Raw genomic sequence first — 22,314 nt, forward strand, 5'->3', positions numbered from 1 at the left:
ACTAAATTATCTTAACACTGTTTATTTAAATCTATTTTTTTGTTCTATTGCTGAATATTTAAAAAAAAATAAAGAAGCTCAAAGGGGGAGCTCAAAGAACCCATTCCAGATCAGCTCCATATTTTGTCTTGTCAAATATCTTGACCAATAGTAGGTATTTTTCATGACTTTTTACCTGCTGTTGCTTTTGTTTCGCTTCTCCACTGAGAGGCACTAAAGGTAACTGGTGCCTCTAAGTGTTTACCTCTTGCATGGAAAAACCTGAATCTCTTATGACTTTGAAGAGCTGCATTTTTGCACAGTATGTCCTTGGCATGGTCCTGAAATATCCTCAATGGCCTGATGAAGATTAGGCTTTCCTAATCATATGTAAATGAAACTTGAAGCTCTCAGCATATTGATGGGCACCGTAATAGAGAGTTTTGAATTATCTCAGTAGTGTTCTTTATAAATAACTTTTATTCTAGTTTATTTAGAAAGATTAAAAATATTAGCAATGAAAATTATAATTTTAGTTTTGTTTTGCCATGTTACTTCCTAGTTTGCATCAAACAGAGATTTAAAAAACTATTAAATATTTTACAGAATAAACTTTTCTGAATAGTACAAGATGAGAATTGTCAGTATACGATGCTGAGTTCTGACAGATCGTCACATTATTTTGCATGTAATTCTAATGTTGATTGAATACATGCATGAAAAACAGTGAATTATTTAAATATTATTAAAATCGACAAAAAATTCAGGAAGCAGAAGTGTGTTATACATAGCGCTAAAAATGTTGTCCTGGAGTTTAATTTCTCTGTTAACGTAATGGAGCATTAACTTAAATTATGCTGACAGTGTCAGCACCTTTAATTATTACTCTTATCATGGGTTTCCATTACAGTGAAATGAAAAGGTAACAAAAAGGGTTAAAAGTGGCAAGAAAAGTACACTTTAACCAGTACAAGTAGTTTAAAAGCCCAAACCAGAAACTTTCTGTGCCATATATTGTCTTGTATGTAAGACTAAGACCTAGGCATTCATATACAGTAATTATCTGTTAAGTGTGGTGATGCTATGACCAATATTGACATTCCAGGGGTCTGACCCAGCCAGTGAGCTGGCTGCAATCCCTATGGAATGCCTAGTAAATCTGTATTCTTGTTTTCAGCACCCTCGTCCCATGTACATGCCTTGCATCTGGAAATGCCTTTAACCAATAGTCTAAAGTTACCTAAAGGAAATAGTAAAAAAAACAGGTCTTCCACATCAGTGAGCTCTGAAGGGACAGAGGTACAGTGCTCTGTGCCCATAAAGGAGAAATGCTTTGAGAGTCTGAAGGAGAAAATATTAAAGAACATGATTGAGAAGGACAAGCATTCAGAAGTTGGTAAACTGCAACACTTTTTATTTCCAGTGCTTTAGATGATAAAAATAATTGTAAAATGATATTAAAAATAATTTTCATGTTTGTATCTTATTACTGTGTGCCATTAGGATGTCTTACGGTCTAATGACTTTTACAAGAAAGTAGGTCATCAGCCAGACATTGGCCTTATGTTGTATATTCTTCCATTTGCAGGTGCAGCAAAAGTGGAAAGAAAAGGAAAACTGGAAGAGAAAAGTTCTTCAGCGTATGGTATGTAGAGTGCAATATTATTTTTAGGAAAAAAAAGGAGAAATTCTCTTAACACTTGATGTCTCTGAAGAGCAAATGTAAAAGCATAAAATATTTCCAGGGCCCAGCTGCACCACTTTTGTTCTTTTAGGTCTTAAAAACAGTTTTTACATATATGACAGGTTTATAATAGAAGAATAATTTTATAAGATAAAATGAAAGTGCCCATAGCAAGGATTTTGAAGGATCCAGAGGTACTTATGAGAGACCTGCTGCCTCTGGATTTTCATTTTGGTTGGGTTTTTTTTAGTGAAATGAATTATAGTGGTTATTTCATTGTACTGACAGGTTTCAGGTGGGAGGAGCAAAGAAGTGTTCCTAGCAAAATATTTGGCAATTCATGAAATAAAATATAGGAGGATTTTGGTTTTATCCTGTGTTTAAAATAAATTGTTAGTGACAGGCGAGAATTTTTAAGTGATTCTTCCTTGTTTTTCCTGGAAGTAAAAGTTTTGTTTCTGTATTCTTCAAGATAATAAGACTCCAATTTGTGTGCAGAAAATAATCCTTAAATGCTGACTTTAAGGCTTATTTTTTGTAGCAAGTTAATGTCATTGTTTGTCTCACTGCTTATTATTTAAAAAATGATTGTGAAGTGAGACTGTTGTAGGGTGTATTTTGTCTGGGGAGAATTAACAGGGTAAGTAGAATTTTTCAGAGTCAAAGTACTTGTCCTTATGTATACCAACAGTGGTTAAAAGTGAACTGCAGTGTAAAAATGTGTCAAATTCTAGACAGAATCAGTTTTCTACGAGGGTATGGCTGTACAGTGCAATGTGCTGACAGCATCAGCAGGTCTGTGATACTGGAATTTCCTTCAAATGTCTTTATGTGCCTAATATGTGTTTTTTAGGGCAATGTTATCCTTATAACTGGGAATTTAGCACTTCTGAAAGCTTTTTCTCTTGTCCAAATCTTTTTGTTATAAACTGTAAGTAAAATAGATGTTATAAGCTATTTAAATGATGTTACACATTTTGTGTGCTTTGCTGTATTTTTTTCTGCTATGATATCTCATTTGGAAATATTAAAAATGGTAAAATATTATTTGTTGAATGAGATTCCTTTGAACCATTGTACCAGCAGCTAAGGAGAGATGTGCCCAAGATAGCGAGTAAATTAAAGGAATCACTTTGATCTGATTAGACAACTAGAACACTTGATTTTGAATGTGTCTTTTTAGGTTAAGCTGAATACTACTGCTGTTTTAAATTGTTTAATATTTGTTTCAGGTAAAAAGAAAGAAAAAGAAAAGGAGAAAAAAGAGAAAAAGGAAAAAGATCATAAACCAAAACAGAAAAAGAAGAAGAAAAAAAAGAAGAAATCTAAGCAGCATGGTAAGTTCAATTTATATTTTTTAAAATAAGTAAAACCACTCAGTATATTTCTGGCTTTAGATTGTAAAACTTGTTTCTAAACAATACTGATGTCAAATCTTAGAAATTTCAAGGAATAACTTCTGGCCTTAAATATGAAAAGGACACTTAGGTCTATGACCTCCTTTTTTTGTGTGTGTGGATTTATACCCTGTCTCTATGTGACGGGCACAGATATTTCATAGATCTTTTTTCTTCCTCCAAAAGATGCACTTACTCTTTTCATCTTATTCTTCATTTGAAGCTCTATATACACATCCTACCTATTTTTCTTGGACATTGAAATTATTCCAGTATCTAGTCTGTTGCTAAATTTCAGTGGTTTACTGTAGACAATGCAACCCCTCCTCAACAGTTAATCCTTAACAGCTGAGGTTGGCGTCTCTGGTTTAACAGCCTTGTCTGTTGCCTTGACAAATGGGGATTATGTTATGTGGATTATGTGTTTCTCTGTCCAAAATTTGTGCTATAACATGAAAATGCTTCCAAATCATGCAGTGCTTGAGTGTGAATTGCAGTATTGTAGGTTTCGTGTACTTCACCATATTTAGATTGGAGTAATACAGTTTTAAGCTGTAAACTTTAATTGCCTATTTTACCTAAAAATTATTGGGATTTTTTACTTGCACTCAGAAGACATCTAAGTATTTGCAAGAAGATACTGATAAATTCTAGGTATGTGCCCAGTATTGTTCTTTGCTTTTGTCTTGTTGATATCATAAGGTGGTTTGCTGTGGGTTATTCGTTTGGGTTTTTTTCATCTTTTTATACCTTTGGTCTTTCTGCCAGCTTGTCTTGAAACTTAGAAACTTGGCAGAGGTACCATGACTAGGTTCTGACTGTCCAGTGTTTGTAAATATGAGAAGAAAATATGCCCAGTGCCCCAACAAATAGAAATGTTAAATCCAGATGCAGAAAACAATGAGTAAAACTTGAACATTCTTATTCTTAACGAATTCATCTTGTGAAAATCTGGTTTTAGCAATACAGAGGTATTCTGTCTGGCCTTTTTTTTTTTTTTTAATTGGGGAAAAAAGAAAAATTCTTTGACAGATTCTAACTTGAGTGTCTGACCCTGAAAAAGCCCATCTGTCAAAAGAAATAGTACTCTTTCTCCAGGACTAGTGCACTCTACTCCAGGCATGAACAGAAGAAGGGTGTGAGACATGCTCCTTTCGTTTGGAGTCAGATTGAGGCATCTTGAGGAAGAACGGGGAGTGGGCACATTGTGTGCCCCACATAAGTTTTGCACAAGACTTCAAAACGAACAAAAACTGGTTTTTGTTCTCTGAGTGTATATATGAAATGCTGATTGTGTAAAACCCACATAGAGCAGAAACCACTACAGTAGGTAATACGTGTTATTTATACTGCTCTGTTACAGTGAAGTTGATAGCAATGCTGTTGAAATAATCAGCTCAACTACTCATTGAGTTGATTCCTCTACAATGAATATCCTTGGGAAATGATGGAGATAGTGTGCTTTTGACAAGAGAAAGTAAAGAGGAACAATGACTTCATGGAATGTTATTTAGGGGAGAAGGATGTTGTGGAACCCATTGCAGGAAAGCTGTTACAGATGGGATCAGGAATGCTTCCTACAGAAGGATGAAAGTGTACAAATCTGATTACTCACTTATATTCAAAGTAATAAGTTTTAAGAGAAGTAAATGGATAGGGACTCGTATTTACCAGTTGAAGACATGGACTTGCTTAAGTGGGTCCAGAGGAGGTCACGAAGATGATCAGAGGGCTGGTGTACCTTCCCTATAAGGAAAGACTGAGAGACTGTTTAGCCTAGAAATGAGAAGGCTCTGGGAACACCTTACAGTGGCCTTCTAGTACTTAAAGGAAACCTACAGAAAGGATGGGGGGGGATTCTTTATGAGGGAGTGTAATGGTAGGGCAAGAGGTAACAGTTTTAAAATGAAAGAGGAACGATTTAGATTAGATATTGGGAAGAAATGCTTTATTGTGAGAGTGATGAGGCTCTGAAACAGATTTCCCAGAGAAGTTGTGGATGCCCCATCCCTGAAAGTGTTAAAGGATGGGCTGGATGGAGCCCTGAGCAATCTCGTTAACCCCAAGCATCACTTGCCCAGGACTATGTGCAGACAACTTTTCTGTATCTCCAAGGAGGGAGGCTCATGATCTCTCCCAGAACAGATCAAACTCAGGGCATGCCAGACGAGTGTACGGACCACCAAACTGTTTATGCACAACTGGCCCTCTTTATCCTGTTATTCCCCTATTCTCCCCAAATCGCTTTGGTCTATCCATTTTCCCCACCTTTGTTTTCATTCCTAAACACTCCATAATGAGTCTTTTGCAATCCCAAAATTATTTTCCCCTACATCCCATAGTGTGCCCCATCCCTGGACTCCAACCACCCTTAGTCCAGAACGTGATCCAGAGAGTCCTCTGGGTAACAAATGATGTGTTTTATACATGGACAATGGAGGCAATGGCACTGCTGGGAAAGCCCTGAGAGGGGCCTGGGCAGGGTGTGCTTGTTGTTTGCCTGCTCATCCTCCTCTGGGCTTGTGTATACTCTCCTAGGATGCTCCTGGGCCTGTCCCAGGATGCATTGGCCCGTCGATGACTGGTGGCTCCTGGCATGGCCTTGGGAGCATCCCAAGAGGGTTTTCTTTGGGCTCCCTGTCTCCCTCTGCAGGTGTGCTGACAAGCTTTTGTCTCTCACACTGACAGGATCTGTGGTTACCTCTGGGTAGCAATGTTGGTAGTGCTGCAATCAGACCTAAGGCAAAAGAGAGAACTACTAGCAGCATCTCTAAGGATAGCAGGTGGTACAGGATGAATTGTGGAAAAAAGAGATTGTATGATGTTCCAGGAAAAATTATTCCTCTGTACATTCAGAGATATTCAGACATTGGGGGGGATTGAATTGGTGATGCTTGTTTTAGCTATCAAACTTGGTTATGCTTCTTACTGGAATTCTTCTAATAAAATGTTACAAAGAGGTTTTGCCGTTTCGTAGTTTCATTTTCATCATCCTGATGCCTCAGTGTTAATATTCTGTACTTCTGAACATACTGTTGCAGTATAATCTATAAACAATATATTTTTTTTTTGCATTTGTCATAAACTTTACTTTTGTAAGAGCAATTTTTCTTTTAACTTTTCAGATTATTCAGATTATGAAGACAGTTCTGTTGAATTCTTGGACAGGTGCTCCTCTCCCTTAACCCGGTCGTCGGGCAGCTCCCTGACTTTGCGCAGCATGTTCTCGGAGAAGAACACAAACTACCAGTATCCAAGAGCTATTTTGTCTGTTGACCTTAGTGGAGAAAGTAGGTTGGCTGAACAGCAAATTTCAGTTTACATGTTTAATACTTTAAGAAAGAGAATTAAAAGAAAATATTTCAGTTTATGTTTGGATTGTAGCTATAAATATGGCAACTGATTTAACCTTCATCTGTTTAAATCAAAATACTACTCAAGCTGTTCTACGTTATACTTGCTTTGGTTAATTGTTGCTACTCTGCTTCTGAGGAGAGCACCTTAAAGGCATTTTGCAGAATTCATCGTGAAATCTGATATACCAGCAGTGTGTTTGAGAGCGATATTTTTTTGCTATACACAGGTTAAGATTTTTAACTGCCAAAATCCCTGTATTTCTCTGAATTATTGTGCCTCTCTACACACAATTTCACATGTATTTATTTTTATTAGACCTTTCAGATGTGGAGTTCTTGGATGATTCTTCCACAGAGAGTTTGTTACTTAGTGGTGATGAATACAATCAGGATTTTGATTCAACTAACTTTGAAGAGTCTCAGGATGAAGATGATGCTCTCAATGAAATTGTTAGATGCATTTGTGAACTGGATGAAGAAAATGGCTTTATGATTCAGGTAAAGAAATTTGGTGTATGGAGTTGCATTTTCCATGGGAATGTTTTGCTCTGAAGGTGCCCTTTTGATGTATTGGAGACCGAAGTTATGTAGAGAGCGGTAAATAAAGTGAACAATAACAAAATATCTTTTGTTCTGCACTTGGCTTGGCTCTCTTCAGTGTGTGTGCAGAACTGTTGCTCTAGGATGGGGTTTCTCTTGCAATTTGATATGTAGGAAAGATTTTCTTTATAGACAACTGATACATTTGGAATAAAGTATCCTTTCCCACACAGAAACCATGGCTTCTGTCCCCAGACCATCCCAATTATGTCGGTGCTTCTGCACTGGCCCTTGTGCTTTACAGTACCACTTGTAGAAACCTCTCTGTTCACTGTAAATGACTCTCAGCTGTGACATTACTCCTCTGCAGAAACTAATATTGTCAGTACTGTGATGTGTGTGCTTTGTCTTTAGAACAGCACTTCTCATACTGGATACCACTACCAGGTTTTAGAAACTGCTGGGAATTTAAATCTTAACTTGGTATAGATAAAAGGGAAGAAGAGTATATCATGACAGCATTCAAATGTTGATGGATCGCAACTCCTGCTGCTTATTTATTTATACTCCAATGAGGAGGGCATTTCCCATCTACTAATGAGTAATTTCAAGTCTTTTTCTCAAGGCATTTATAATGTAGCGAGTAAATCAGATGCAAACAACAGTAAGGAAGAACTTGGTTGTCTGTAACTTTAAAAAAGCCATGAACTTCCTGTGGTTTTTTTCCCCCCGTTCAGAAAGCAGGTTTGTATTCAACTGTGACTGTGGTGCAGCTTCTTTTGAAAGTGTGGAGCTTTTTTAGTCAAGATTTGAAGGAAACAGGTATGGCTGTCCTGTGTTAGTGGACTTAGTCTTTTAGAAATGACACAACCCTGAAAATGAAGGACACAGAGGCTGTCCCTGGGAGCAGCAATGCTGTGTTGGAGGAACTGAGCAGGAGTTTGGCTTACGGTAATGATGTGAACAAATGGACTGGTGTAGAAATCTGTGGAGAGAGGAGAGGAAGTTGTAGCCATAGTGGTATGACAGGAGGAAAGGTGACTGGTGTTTTAAATAGGTTGATACTAAAAAGCAAATCAAAGCAAAGAGGAGAGATTTTTCAGTAGTAAACCAGCAGATATTTAAAACACTGGCAAGCACAGAGTAGAGAAAGGGAAATGTCTTTATAAGAGGTAGTTTCCTGCCTGTTCCTGAAGTCCAGTGACAGACTGATTTTTTCCTCTTCATGCCTTATCTCACTGAGAGCAACCAGTTTGCTGTTTCTAGGCCCTAATTTGCTCTCTTCTGTTTTACTCTCCTATTCTCTTGTTTCTCCTCTTTCATTTTCTCTTCATTTTCTTTTTCTTTTAGATTTTCCATTGGTACGATATTAAAAGCACATCTTTCTAGCGCACTGGAGAGATGCTTTGTAAATATAAATAATTAAACTGAAGAGTTTTCTACTTTTCACTGTTATGCTGTAATGTATTACATTATCTTTCTACTTTACTGTAATATTATACTCCTGTCTTATGTTTCACTACTAAATATGTAGGTGCTAAAATACTGAATGTTGTAATAAAATATTATTAAATATTACATCTTCAGTTTCTTTTTTTTTTCCCCAGTTTGGAATTTGTGGTTGAGGTAACTTTCAGAACTAGAACTCTTTTTTTATCTTAATGTCTTTGCCTACCCAAACACAAATTGCCCAACTAAAATGATCATGCTCAAACCAGCTATTTAAGTTAAACTGCCTTCTTTGCATTTTGATGATACAAGAAATGACTACTGATTTCTTGAATCTTCTTATCTCAGTTTTAGTTTTTCCTTTTGGTTTTTTTTCCCCTGATGTCAGTGTGAAGAATGCTTGTGTTGGCAGCACAGTGTATGCATGGGACTGTTGGAGGACAGCATTCCAGATCAGTACATCTGTTACATCTGCAGAGATCCACCAGGTATGGGTAAACCACCTTTATCTGCAGCTCTCTGCTTGGGATTTTTGAGCAGAGATGTTATGCATTGCTTAAATTGTTAAAGCTTTGTCTGTTTTGTGTTATGTGTTTTGCTTCTTTGGGGCGAGTGATTCTAAGTTTGGCTCTCAGCAGAAGCTTACTTTCCTGCTAGAAACATCTCGGTCAGCTGTGCTAAATCTTATTCATATTTCTTTACATGTTGAAACTGAATTCCCCCAAAACCTTAGCACTTTTTTATGTCTGTGTAGTGTGGGAACTTCCAAACAAATCATTCTTGTTCAGAGATCTATTTTGCCAATACTTGGAATCGCATTTCATTTAAATATTTTTTAGAGAAAAAGGACTCATTACTGCAGTACACTCAAATATGCTGTGGAAGTAATTTCTTATTAATTACAATTTTATAATGTTTGCATTTGCCCCAAACTGCGCAAAGGTGTGGCACTGAGTCTGTAGAAGATAGAAAAATCTAGCAGTTTTAATGGTAAACAGCAGCACACAAACAGCACACGTTGAACTTGGTTCAGCTTTTAAGAACTAGGAAAATTCTATTTACTTTTAAACTAAATGCATTTGATTAGGAAGGTGTTGATTTAAAAACAGTTCTGTGATAAACCCATTTTTCTTAACACATATTTCGAGAAAAACTGTACAATTTGGAAGAAAGTTTTTTGTATTTTTTTCTGACAGGTGATAAAAATGCACATACCTGTCTTCTGGTGAAATATCCAGCACTCCAGCTGTTTCAAAAGGGCAATGAGACTTCAATCCCAAATTTACTTTCATTATAAGTTTAAGAAGTGAAATCTGAAAACTGTTTGCAGAGTTTTTATTAGCTATTTTTGCAAAGGAATATTAGGAAAACAGAGCTGGAAAGAAGTGACTTTGTTCCATTTGCCCCAGTTTGAATCTAATCTGGTTGTAGAGAGTCTTGTTTGATAGTTCTGTGTGGTGTCTCTTTGAGCAGTCAAGCTTTTTCTTACTAAACCCAGCGAATTTGTCTTGTGTTCTTTCCCTGCACTGTATTAGGTACTTCGTTTTCCCCTGCTATGCAGAGTCTGTGTCCCTAATTTTTATCTTCTCTCCCTTCCTAACCATTACTTCTTTTCTTTCTATGTCAGGAGAAAAAAGTCATTCTCAATGTCAGTATTTTAAAGTGTATTGGGATAATGGGCAAAAAGGAGATAGACAGGGTATTCTCCTGAAAGGTATGAAGGGCTTCCATCAACCCATTCTTTGTTCTGTATATGATGATAGTCTGATTTGAAATTGAGTGTAAGATATTTTGGTCAGTCCGTTTGGGTTCCTTGTTGTAAACAATAATGTTGCAATAATTAGCATTATGCATTTCTAGTTTGGGGATTTTTTGGGGTGTTTTTTGTGGGGTTTGTTTTGGTTGTTTTTTTTTATTATTGGTTGAATTTGATTGGGTTTTTCGAATAAGCATTGAGTTACTGTAGAAGCATTAGCTAAATACTCGTTCATGCTGGTTGGGTTAAGGCTGTAGATGTTACCATGGCATGGGAGACCAAGGGCCCACATACAGCAATACCCTGGTGTCTGGTGAAAGGCACCTCAAAGGAGAATGTAAGAGCTCTACTGTCAGATAACTTTGTAATATCTGCTTTTGTGAAGCCTTCTCCTGACTTCTAATAAATAGACACTGACTTGAGTATTGAAGCCAAACACTGGTCTTTTAGAAACAAGCTAGGTTTTTTGGATATGTCAATGTAAAATCCACTCTCTAACATTTCTCTTGGTAACTTAGGCTTCCTTTTTTTTACAAAAAAGTAAGCTGCAGTATTTAGATAAATAAAATGCCAATTTAAACTTTTTTTTTGGTGATTATTTTGATAATAGCACAGTTCTTAATATCATATAATTTGATTGCAGAGGTGATTAGATTTTAATTTCAAATGCCATTTAGAGAGATCTTGAGGTTTCAGGCTTATTTTTGTTTTCATACGTTTTAAGACTTTCTTCTTAATCTGTGAAAACTAAATTTTAATATATTAATAGCAAGATTTTTAGTCATCCTTTCATGGATGTCAGGAGACATTTAGGAGAGTACAGCATATAATTATAGCATTCGAATTGTAAATATAATTCTGCTGTGACTTTAGATGGCCCTCAATTTGTTTATTGCTCACCCCAGGACAGAGGTGGAGTGCCAAATATCTTTATGACAAAGACTGGCTAAACAATGGACACATGTGTGGATTATCATTTTTGAAAGAAAACTACTCTCATCTTAATGCCAAAAAGATTGTGTCAACACATCACCTACTGGCAGATGTTTATGGTGTCACTGAAATACTGCATGGGTTGCAGTTGAAGATCGGGATATTAAAGTAAGTATCAGTCCAAGGTTCATTTTCCAGCTGTAGATATTCAGGTAGCAGAGACTTCCATTGTCCCATATACATTTTTCTCTCACATTAGAATTCTTTCTTGTGTAATAGTTTAAGTAATTCAAGTGGAAGATATAGAATACTCTCAGCTTTAGTGGGAGTTAGGTGTTCAATATCCAAGAAGATATGGTGTATTGGGATTATTGGTGATTTTTTTTTTTGGTCAATTTTGTGTTCAAGGGACATTCTAGATTTATCTTAAATTGATGAATGACCTACGAATACTTAGTGTTTGATTATGGTGCTTATCAGTAGCTGAGATCTAACAAAATTGGGTGTTTAATAGTTCAGTGCTGTAAGTGGTGCTCTCTGTGATTTGATTTTTTTCCTCCCCTTCATTGCAGAAATAAGCATCACCCAGACCTTCACCTCTGGGCTTATTCAGGGATGCGAAAAGAACAAGAACAAAGAACTGTTGGGGTAGAGAAAAAATTAGTAACTTTACAGGATGCTGTTAATCCAGCTGAAAGGACGTGTCGTAGTCAAAACCATAAAGAGCCACCCAGTATACCCCTGAAGATGGAAGAAACGTACATCACAAGTGAGCACAGTTACCAAAAACCACAGAGTTTTAGTCAAGACTACAAAGCAGTCACTGACCCTATGAGCTCAGATGATGAAGACACAAGTAGTTTTGAGGAAGATCAGGAATTTCACACAGAGAATAAAAACTGTTTACAATATTCTTTTAAAGATGGTGGCATGAGTGAGCAGGTAAGTATCCTCCTTCATCTGGGGAGTTTCTTAGTTGGGCCAATATGTTTAATCTCATCAAGCTAAAGCATATACAAGAATTTAAAAGTGCAAGTCAACATGTTCAATCAGATAAGTCAGCAGAAAGCACAAGAAGCAAAGTTGGATCACTGAAATAGTTTCAGGTGACGTATATTCATTTCAGCTGCTGTATGAAATGCAAACTATGGTTGAAGTATTGCCTCTACTAAAACTTTTATTCTCAATCCAGTGTTTTGAGAGGGGGGAAAACCCCTTATGCTTAAAATGCAGGGTCTTGGAGCAGAACTTAAGTGGTTTTTGCAAGGTGAGGAAAATGGGATACATTTCCATTTTTCTATCAGTTCTGTTATCTAATGTGGAGGGGTTTTTTGTTAAACTGAGATTTTTAGTAGTGTTTATTATTGTACTGTATTCTTCTTCAATAGCAACACTATCTGGAATGACTGTCCACAAGTAATAATTTACTGAGCAACTAATTTCACCTCATGTGCCACTTCTTTTCTGTCTTTTATATTACGTATTTCTTCTAATTAAATGTTTTACAGATTTTTAGCCAGTATTATATTTTGCTATTTAAACATCTCTCTCTCATTTTTACATTAATGATTTGAATCCATTATTTGGTGGAAAAGGTCTGAATCTTGTTAGTCTGGTTTTAGTGAAGAATTCTCTTTGAACAAAAAGCAAAGTGAAACAAACCTTTCTGTTTTCTGCAATACCAACTGTGTGAGAATAAATCACCCAACTCATCCCCCTTTTGAAGTACAGTTTCTGATGTGGAAGAAACGAGTAAGATTCACCTTTTTTTTCCTTTGAATTTTAGTTTTAAATGTGGCATGTAAGCTATATAGTCTGAATGGGAAATTTTTGGCTCATTCTAGTTAGAAATAATTGTATGCTAAATCACAGGACTATATTCAGTTTGTATAACAAGGAGACGTGCATCAGTGTCAAATACACTTTCCTTCCAACAGTAGCTTAAATTGTCATTGTAAACGTTAGGAATACATTTAGAATAAAAAGAAAATATATGTGAGTAGTGAAACAATGTTTCCTTCAGAGACTCAAACGTATATCTAAAAAACTAGGTGCTTTCTGTTTTAAACCATGACGAGATCTGCTTAGGGTAGTGTCAGTGTTCTTTCCTTTAAGACACCTTAATTCACGTTGTCAGTAGCCTTGACACTAAAATAAATCCTTCTGTCTAAACATGATAGGCATGGAAAAGCTCTCCTTGGTATCTCCATGAACCTGTTATCACTTGCCTTATAAGTGGCACTGAAGGGCCATTTTTAGATGATCTGAATTCTCTGTGAGATACCTTCTTCACCTCTCCTTGTCAAAGTTTTAGTTGGGGCTTTGAATTCTCCTTTCTAGCATCCTGCAGAGCCTTGGATATTCTGGTTTTCCACACTGTTTTGTCTTAATCTGCAGTTCTGTTGCATACCTTCTTTTCTCTTATAAACAGTGTTATCAAGTCCCTTTTTGGACTATGCATCATCTTTAGAATAGTATTTAGTTTCCTTGGTTTTGCTTCTGAAAGAACAAGCCTTCCCCACCTGAACCTTCAGTTTATTTCTTCATCACAAGCTGGATCCTGAACTCTGCTTCTCCTGCCATCGCTCCCTGATTGCATACATTGATCCCTGTTGGATTTTTTGGTGGGTTTTTTTCTGAGGAGCACTTATTAGCCATTTGAATAAATAGAGGTCATTAGAAGGAAAACACTGACTTTATGATGTTATTTAGATGTTATTTAGCTTTGAAATTTTTACTGGACGCATCTGAAAGATGATTTTGGATTTAGAATTATGGACTTGGGCCCTTATACAGCAAGGGAAAAATGTCATTCTTGAGGTTTAGAGAGGGTCTGAAAATTGTAAGGAATAGGACTTTTCTTACTTATGTTGAAAATGTCTTCTATAAGATTAATAGCAGTTTGAATACTCAAAACACTGTGGAGGCAAACCTGATATCTTGAGAGAAGAGAGATTTTATCTGAAAGGTGTGAGAGTTTTGAGGTTTTTATGGCTTTTATCTTTAATACATAACTTTAACTCCTTTAATGAACATTGTGAGTATTAGCAATATTTGTCCCTCACAACTTGCTAATAAAGCTGCCAGCAGGTCAGTCTAAGTTTTATTTGTTTGGGGGTTTTTTTAATTGATTTTAAGTCTTAAAAAGAAAGTTGGTGTTTTTTTTGCTTGAGTACTAACTTAGAATCCATCAGTCCCTATTTTCTTTTTCTCCTTGGCTGGAGGAAGAAATATTTTAATGACAGACTTAACACCATTCTTTTCTTATGTGATGTGGAAAATTAACTGAGCTCTTCAGAGAAGTATATTAATACAATAAAATTCACTCGTTGCTCTGGCATTTGCCATGAACTGACACTGTGTGAGCACATGTATCCAGTATTCTAGTTCTTCAAATAGAGTCTTCAATAGTGATAGAACTTCATTGGATATGAAATCATAGTGGATATAAAATGGAAACTGTTAATCCTGCTAGTTAATGGAGATGCTGAATATTTTAACTCATTAAATCTGGTATACTTCCTTCCAGTAGCTGAAACATCAAATACAGAAAGATTAGGAGCTTTTGTATTATCTCTGAGTTGCTGTGAAGATACTAATTATTTCAAAGAAGTCAGTCAGTCTTCCTCAGATACTGTGTTTGCATAACTCTGCGTGTTACTGTAACTACCCCCAAACATATTCAGTTCTGTCCCAGACTTGCGCTTGGGAGGTAGGTGGGACCATAGGAGGTAGGAGGAGAAGTATTTTGTCTTAATCAGCAAATAGAACAGGTTGCCCAGAGAGGTTGTGGAGTCACTCCCTCACTGGTGATACTCCAGAATCACCTGGACACAATCCTGTGCCGTGTGCTCTGGGGTGACCCTGCTAGAGCAGGCAGGTTGGATCAGATGACACACTGTGATCCCTTCCGACCTGACACATTCTGTGATTCTGTGAACGAAAATGGCAGCTTATTCGTGCCAGATAATGACTGTCGACATCTTAGAAACTTGCATTTTAGGCAGTTTTCCTTCATGGAAACAAACTGTAGGATTTTGCACATTTTTGGTGACAGTAGACCCAGGCAGTTCAGCATTTCATGATTTAAGTTGCTATTTATGTAAGAAGGGCGCAGAAGTGCAATCTATCTTACTGCATTAAACAAAGTGCTTGAACTGGTAAACTTTAGCATTAGGGAAATGAGGCAGATGTATATGCTCATTTGTATGGAATTTGCATTTTGTTTGGTTTAGTCTATTGGTGTGTCATGCTATGTGGCTTTTTCAGTATGCTTTTTGTCATGTAGGCAGAAATACAGTTCTAAGCCAGCCCAGTTTATCATGTGGCTCAAATGTTGAAATCAACACCAGAAATTAAAACTAAGAAAAAAAACATCTTAAACGGCAATTTTTTTTTCTTTCTGTTGCTCCTATGAAGAAGAATTCTGCTGAAGGAAACACAGTGTTTGTTTGTAATGAAAGAAAAGGCTCAGAAGAACAAGTGGACACACATCTTCAATGGCAGCTAAATCTCCTTACCCACATAGAGAATGTACAGAACGAAGTCACCAGCAGAATGGACCTGATTGAAAAAGAAGTTGATGGTAACTGCATTGCCAGATAATTGTTAATACACCTGTAACATCTCCCATAGCCAATATATTCAAGAGGATCTGAGACACTGAGGATGGATTTTTAAGTATTGTGTTCAAACTTGGGTCCCAGAATTATAAACAGAGCTCATACCCTTGATCCCCTCACCCCTGTCCATAAGTTTTTAGTACCCAATAAAGTAGCTCAAGCACTTTATTGTGTTCAGAACCCCTGAGCTCAAAGTTTGACAGACTTCAGAAAGCTTAGATAACTTGTCTAGTCTTTGTACAGATGTGGATCATGTAGTTGATGAATTTTTCTATGTCCGAAGTGGTTTTTGCATGATTGTTCTACTAGTTGACAATATTTAGGAAAAAACCCAGATGTGTTCATTCTGCCTTCAAGTTTGGTTTGGTATATATTAGTAAACAACTCGCTTCATGAAGACAATTCAGTTTAAATGAGAAAACTTGAATGAAATTATAGTGTAGAAGAATATTACAGCACTTAAGTTTGTATGACTTGCCTGTCATGGAAATCAGGAATGAGAGGAGCTTGTAGTCTAATCATAGGAGTCCTTAATTTTCTTTTGACAAACAAAGTTGTCTTCTTTCTATTTACAGTTTTACTTCCAATATTCCTGCTTTTACTCAGCAGTATTTTTTCTAAGCTAACAGGGTTCACCTTTCCCCTTCTCTGTTTCTACAAGCATAGAAATTCCTTGAAAACTTTTTTTTGAAGGTTGGACAACCATTCTGAAATCTGGGCCTTGACCACAGGAGCTTGTTACAGTGGCACAAGCAAGCCGTGCATTTAAGGGTTGCATTTTCTGTTGCAGAACTGTCATAGATAGAAGATTGTGAACTGAAGTTACTTTTATTTGTGTAGATGGTAAATTGTGAGCCAAGAGTATAAATTACTCCCAGGCACCTTTTTATAGTAACAATCAAATCAGAAGATATGTTTGGATTGTTTAAAATAAACAGGGAATTAGTTGATGTTTCCCTAATAAAAGTTTTTTCAGTGAAATAAATATCACACCCTTGGTGTATTTTTCCCTTCTTACAAAAGACAGAGAGTAAGAAAGAAAAGTTTAATTTTTATGGAAACTGTTTCTTGAAGACTTATTCTAATCGATTTCTTCCTTTTCCTTCTGTAGTTTTAGAAAGCTGGCTTGATTTCACTGGAGAACTGGAACCACCAGATCCTCTGGCAAGATTGCCTCAGCTCAAGCGACGTATCAAACAGCTCTTAATTGACATGGGGAAAGTACAGCAAATAGCAACGCTTTGCTCTGTATGACAAAAGGAAGAATAAAGAAATAAAAATAGGTTCTTTACAGTGAATTTTCTTACTAGCCACAAGACTGACAGAAAGACAGCGAAAAGCTGAGCATTTATCTGGTCCTTTGCTGATTATGTTAATAGTCTGAAGCTTTAGAAAGAGGAGAGGAAGTTTAGAGTCAGGGATCTGTTATGTTGAAAATATTAAAATTTTCAATGGTATAGGATATACTGAGAAATGTCAGTGTCTTAGGATTTCAGCATGTTAAACAAGTAAATCCCCATATACAAGAAAGTTGAACAAAGAAAAACTCTACAAAGAGCTACTATTTTTAAACCTTTGGCAAACATTTCTAAATTAGCAGAATTCAGCTGACTAAAAATTCAATCCTCTTATCTTACTAGTGAAAGATAGACACAGAGAGATCTGTATTCTCTCTACAAGGAAAGTTTTTAGATTATTTTCTTCTCTCATGAGGTTCAGGAAGATGAACATGCTAGCTTTGATTTTTGAAAGAAATTACTTATCATGGTTTCCTTTTGAAAATATTTTTTTACATAGAAATCCCTAGAACAGCACCCCTAGGCTCCTTTAAAACATAAGTGGCAAATACTGGTCAGATGTGCCAAATGATATTAAAACCACTGGAATGAGAGTTTGATTATGACTTAAGTGAAGGTTTTTTTCCAAAGTCCTACTCGGTGCCAGCAATCCATCCAAAATTGTATCTAGTTTATATTTTTTTATGTTCTACTGCAGTATTCAGGAGTCAAGGTACAGATTTTGTCCTGGGTAGCTCTATTCTGGTATTGGCCCTCTGAAAACTTCACCATCCTCAGCTGGGATGAGGAATGACGAGAGCAGCAAAATTGTCTGTGGCTGTGAAAATTCTAAACCACTAGAGAAAATATCACAAGATACCTTATCCAAGATATTTTTTTTATAAAATCTTTCAGCTTCAGTAAACGAAATGTCATGAAACCAAAGGCAGCCTACTTGCTCTGTTAGCTCTTGCTGGATTTTGAGCCCAGGACTTTTCCTGTGTTTATAAGTTGCCGCTGTATCCAGTGCTACTTACACATCTGTATGTGTATGTATGTGTGTACAGACACACAGGTACATATATACATACTATATACATTTCTATCTACACATGTCTAGTTTTAGTACAATAGACTATAAGAACTGGTGGTTCATGTTACCTTTTAACAAGCAGTTTCTAAAATTGAAAATAATGTATGTACAGGTTTTGAAATTTGTAAAATATGACTGTTAAAAGGAGGCTATTTAACTGAGGACATTAAGATACTTGAACATTTTATGCCTCACGTCTGTTTATCAGTTCTAGTTATCTGTATAAATGCATTTTAGAACCGATAGACAGTAAACTTGAATTTACCTTTTGATAAGAGTACAAGCCACTGTACATTCAAAAATTATTTAAATTTGCAAACACACTGTTCTATATGTAAGGTACTGTATGTAAAACTGTTTATTAAAACTATTCTGCATACTCTACATTTTCCACTCTTCTTCCTGATCTACATATAAATGTAAAAAAGAAGTGATTGTTATTATGTACAGACCATCAAAAAATCTTGGAATGCCTTTTAAGGATACATACAATTGAAAAATGTGCCAAAGATGGATTATCTGGGAAAGACTTTGCAACCATTGCATTGAACTTTCGTGATAAAACCATTATTGAGAAAGAAAGCAGCGTGACTGGTTCATTGCTAAAATAAACCTACCCTGACCTTTCCTGTTTGTCTATCATATCTGAAGTGAGTTATCACTCCTGATGGCCAAAGCAAAATGTAAATCCCCATTACAGAATGGTTGCTATTTAAAAAGTCTTCCCACATCAAGCTTGTAGGAGACATCACAGGGCTGCGTGGTAACATGGAAATACAGAATGGTTGGCAACTCCATATTGCAGAAGGAACATAAGAGCTGAGGAGTTGTTGATGTTTCATAGCAACTGTTAATAAATAAAATACTCTGTGTTATATAGTTGATGCTTAAATAACTGCTTCAAACAATATGAATAATTGAGTGACCTACTTGCTTTTGGATATGTGAGACTTTTTATATACTATTCACTTGCTGCATATCCTTGAATGTGGTACTGTGTGTACTGTATAAGAGAAGTGTAAATCCAGATGAGTTACTTTGAAACAAAGTGGAGTGTATTTACAGAATTTATACAGCATACACTGTAGCAATATTATGCAATGTGTGTGCATGCATGTGATGTAATATAATTGTAAATGTTACTGAAGGTGGAGGTGGACTTAGATTTCAGTGAAGAGGACGGAGGTTTTACTTTTAGTGCAGAGATGGAGGAATAGTATCCTGAAAAGGAAGTACTAAGGTCGAAGTTGAAGTTGCACTTGCAGCTTTCATGTGTCTTCTGTTTGTATGTGTAATGGCCTCTTAATTTACATGAATATGTAATTTTATCCCTCAAGATCCTGCCTTGTTCAGGATGGACTGTGCTTACAAAAACAATCTGTTCAGTATTTTTTTAATCTTCATTGTGTAGTCATGTATTGTAAAAATTTCTGCAAGCATTCATATCTTCTAGGAAATACAATCTCAGTGTCCATATGAACCATGCTATGATACATCGTGTACTGCTCGAATGCTTCACAAACTTGTCTGAGTTTGCTTTCTCAAGTTGTGGTGCTGGTCTGTAACATGTGAACTTTAGTTTTTGGCCCCCGTTTCTCAAGTGTTCAGAGGTTTGGGATGCTTTTGAGGTTATTTTCTTTCAAACACTTACAAGTCAAGTGCCATAAAAATGCTAAGTGTTTTGCACAGAATGTAACATATAGTTGATTGCGTTTCTTGTGTGCCAGTCAACCCTGATGTGATCTGGCTCTTACCAGTATTTCTTCCAAGTTGGCCTTATCAAGAGAATCTTTTTCCTGTAGGCATCATTTTCCATCTGTCTTCCTGCCTCCTCCTAAATAAGCCAGGGACCTGCGTGTAGTCTTTTTGTGGCATTTTTGGGGGGGTATGAGTTGCAATTGTGCTGTTTTCTGGAGAGGGCAGACCTTCTCTGTGGCAAAAATAGTATGTGGCAGTGTAAGGACTGTTTGATATACGTGCACAGAGAGGTAAAATGTTTAAATTTGCAGCCCTCTTTGACTGAATAGACATTCTAAATAGTAACAGACAAAAGGGAAAGGCCATTGTACAGAAGCCTCCTGTGATTTCACAGGGCTAAGTGGCAAAGTTGTGGAGCCTTTGAATGCCCAGCTTTTTGTCTGAGGATTGGTGGTTTTGGGGTTTTTTTTGTTTGTTTGTTTTTTTCCTGGTTATCAAGGTGATTTGTTTCAAAGCCTGCTCCTACCTGTGACCAAACTGTAGGCATCTGCATAGGAATTGTGTGTTTTAGTTGCAGTCACTAATGAAACATAGTCTTGGTGGTGTGATCTGGGACAACATGATGGGGCTGCCACATTCTGGTTACAAAATTGAGGTACTTCAGGTCATATGGCAGGGAATGAGTTGGAAGATGCTTCCTGCTAACCCTTTTCTTGGGTAGCTGTAGGTTGAGTAGTGCCCATATTTTGGATATTCTGGCCTTAGGTGCACAGATCTTTGTTTAACTGTGAAGTGATTTACAGCAGCAGAAGCCTGTCATCCTCTTTCGAAGAGACAAAGAAGGTGGGTTGCAATTTTCTGATAGATTTCCCATATTTGCTGGGTGGCAGAGAATTGAGACAGTTCTTCCATGGGTGGAGTCCTCTTGTACGACTGACATCCACCTGTCTCTCTTAATTTTGTCTCTGAGCTTCTGCATGTGCTCCTCATCTGCTTGTTCTGCAGATTGCATCTGTTCCTCTTCTTCTTCAGCTTTCTGATTCTGACTTCTGCGGTGCCTGGAGGGCTTTGTGGTGCCTGAAGGGTTTCGTTCCTCTGTTCTCATGCCCAGTTCCTCTGCCTGCTGTGGGAAGCAGTCATGGGGAGAGGTCTCCTCTGCTGTTCTGTCCTCAACCTCCAGTATGTCCTAGGACTTGTGTGTACCTAGGAGTGTGTGTACCATGATCAAAATCTCAGCTGTTTCTGCTGCCTTCCTTAAATAAGCTTCTTCTATCTTGTGCAAGTGCTGATCTCCCTCTGCTCCCATCTGGCTTCTAACTAGACTTGAATTAATATTACAGCAAAACCCCTCTGGCACTGTTGGACTCCAGCACTCCTTACCAAACTGAGGGTTGGGATGTAAAGGAGTCGTTCAAACATTACAGTAGAATTATAGAATAATTTTGATGTTTGCAGACTACAGCATTTTTCCTTTGTATTTGAAGGGAAACTGCAACCGTTTTTCTTCACTGGAACTTTAAAAGGCACAAAACAGATCCTGAACTGAACTGGAGCTTGATGTAAAAATCAACAAGTAGAGGGTGGGAAGGACTCTGCAGGCAGGGGCTTCATAGCCAGAAGATCAGTCAGGCCCTCTCAACTGCCTTGCCCTGTTATTGGCTCTGTGGAGGTGCTGATGTGTAAGAGGGGATGTGTGCAGTGATGCCATTCAATTGCAAACAGGGTGGTTTAGAACACTGGAACTGTAGGTTTTCTTGCTGCTACTTTAAAATGTTGCAGTATATGAACCTTAATTTTGGAGTGCTTATTGAAGTCAGAGGCTTAATGACTTTTTAAATGTCCATTACTATTCTCACATTTTATTAGGTGACCATCTTTTTCTGTTGTACTGATTCCATATGGCTTTAGGTGAGCATTTTGCAGAGGCCATTTGAAACGCTTCATTAGTGGTTTCTGTTGTACTTTCTTATGTCCTGGGCACTGGGTGTATGGGGGGGTCTGTCTTTAGCAATAAATATTATACACTATGTGTATATCTGTTTATATATGGAAAACAAATACAGAGCATGTAACAATGGTGAAAATACACTGCACGGAGTGCAGATTGTGCATTTGGCAGCCATTCTGCACCAGCCTGAACGACTCATGAAAAATTGGAGACCACGTGGAGAAAAAGAACTAGCGCGAAAAAAATCATTCAGGACCGAATTTCCCTTTCCATACACACTTGGCCGGTGTGTAAGCAGTGGATGAGCCAGCCCTACTCTGTGGGTTGGATAACTAAAGCTAGTTCAGTTGCTGTTTGCTTCAAACAGCAACCTTCCTTTCCTTAAAACTGACCAGAGCCTCCTCTGTTCAGCTGTAGCTCGTGCACCAGTGTATTGTCACTAAACACTCTGAGAGAGGCAGCACTGCACTATGATTAAATCTTCTATGAGAGAAGCAAAATACTTCTGTGACTTGTTTTTTATAATAGCAATAATGTTGACTGCATTCTAATACTCACAATAAAGGTCTGTTGAGATTGTTA

The 22,314-nt window shown here is 37.1% G+C and overlaps 1 protein-coding gene across 7 annotated transcripts in view; it reads left to right on the forward strand.

The window, feature by feature from the left end:
• The window catches only part of PHF20L1 (PHD finger protein 20 like 1), a 58,826-nt gene extending 36,512 nt beyond the window's left edge, over positions 1-22,314 (forward strand). For 3 of the 7 annotated variants that reach the window (XM_027684554.1, XM_027684551.1, XM_027684552.1), the window contains 10 exons: positions 1,568-1,624; positions 2,896-3,000; positions 6,186-6,350; positions 6,733-6,914; positions 8,794-8,893; positions 10,033-10,119; positions 11,067-11,262; positions 11,667-12,036; positions 15,514-15,679; positions 16,828-22,314. In XM_027684554.1, the coding sequence (XP_027540355.1) occupies positions 1,568-1,624; positions 2,896-3,000; positions 6,186-6,350; positions 6,733-6,914; positions 8,794-8,893; positions 10,033-10,119; positions 11,067-11,262; positions 11,667-12,036; positions 15,514-15,679; positions 16,828-16,970 (1,571 nt within the window). In that variant the 3' untranslated portion in view covers positions 16,971-22,314. The remainder of the gene's footprint in view (positions 1-1,567; positions 1,625-2,895; positions 3,001-6,185; positions 6,351-6,732; positions 6,915-8,793; positions 8,894-10,032; positions 10,120-11,066; positions 11,263-11,666; positions 12,037-15,513; positions 15,680-16,827) is intronic. The other 4 variants (XM_027684558.1, XM_027684557.1, XM_027684553.1 and 1 more) reach the window with 3 other exon arrangements.

The sequence above is a fragment of the Neopelma chrysocephalum genome, unplaced genomic scaffold (genome assembly GCF_003984885.1).
Source record: "Neopelma chrysocephalum unplaced genomic scaffold, ASM398488v2 Primary Assembly neopelma1_66, whole genome shotgun sequence".
Lineage (NCBI taxonomy): Eukaryota > Metazoa > Chordata > Aves > Passeriformes > Pipridae > Neopelma > Neopelma chrysocephalum.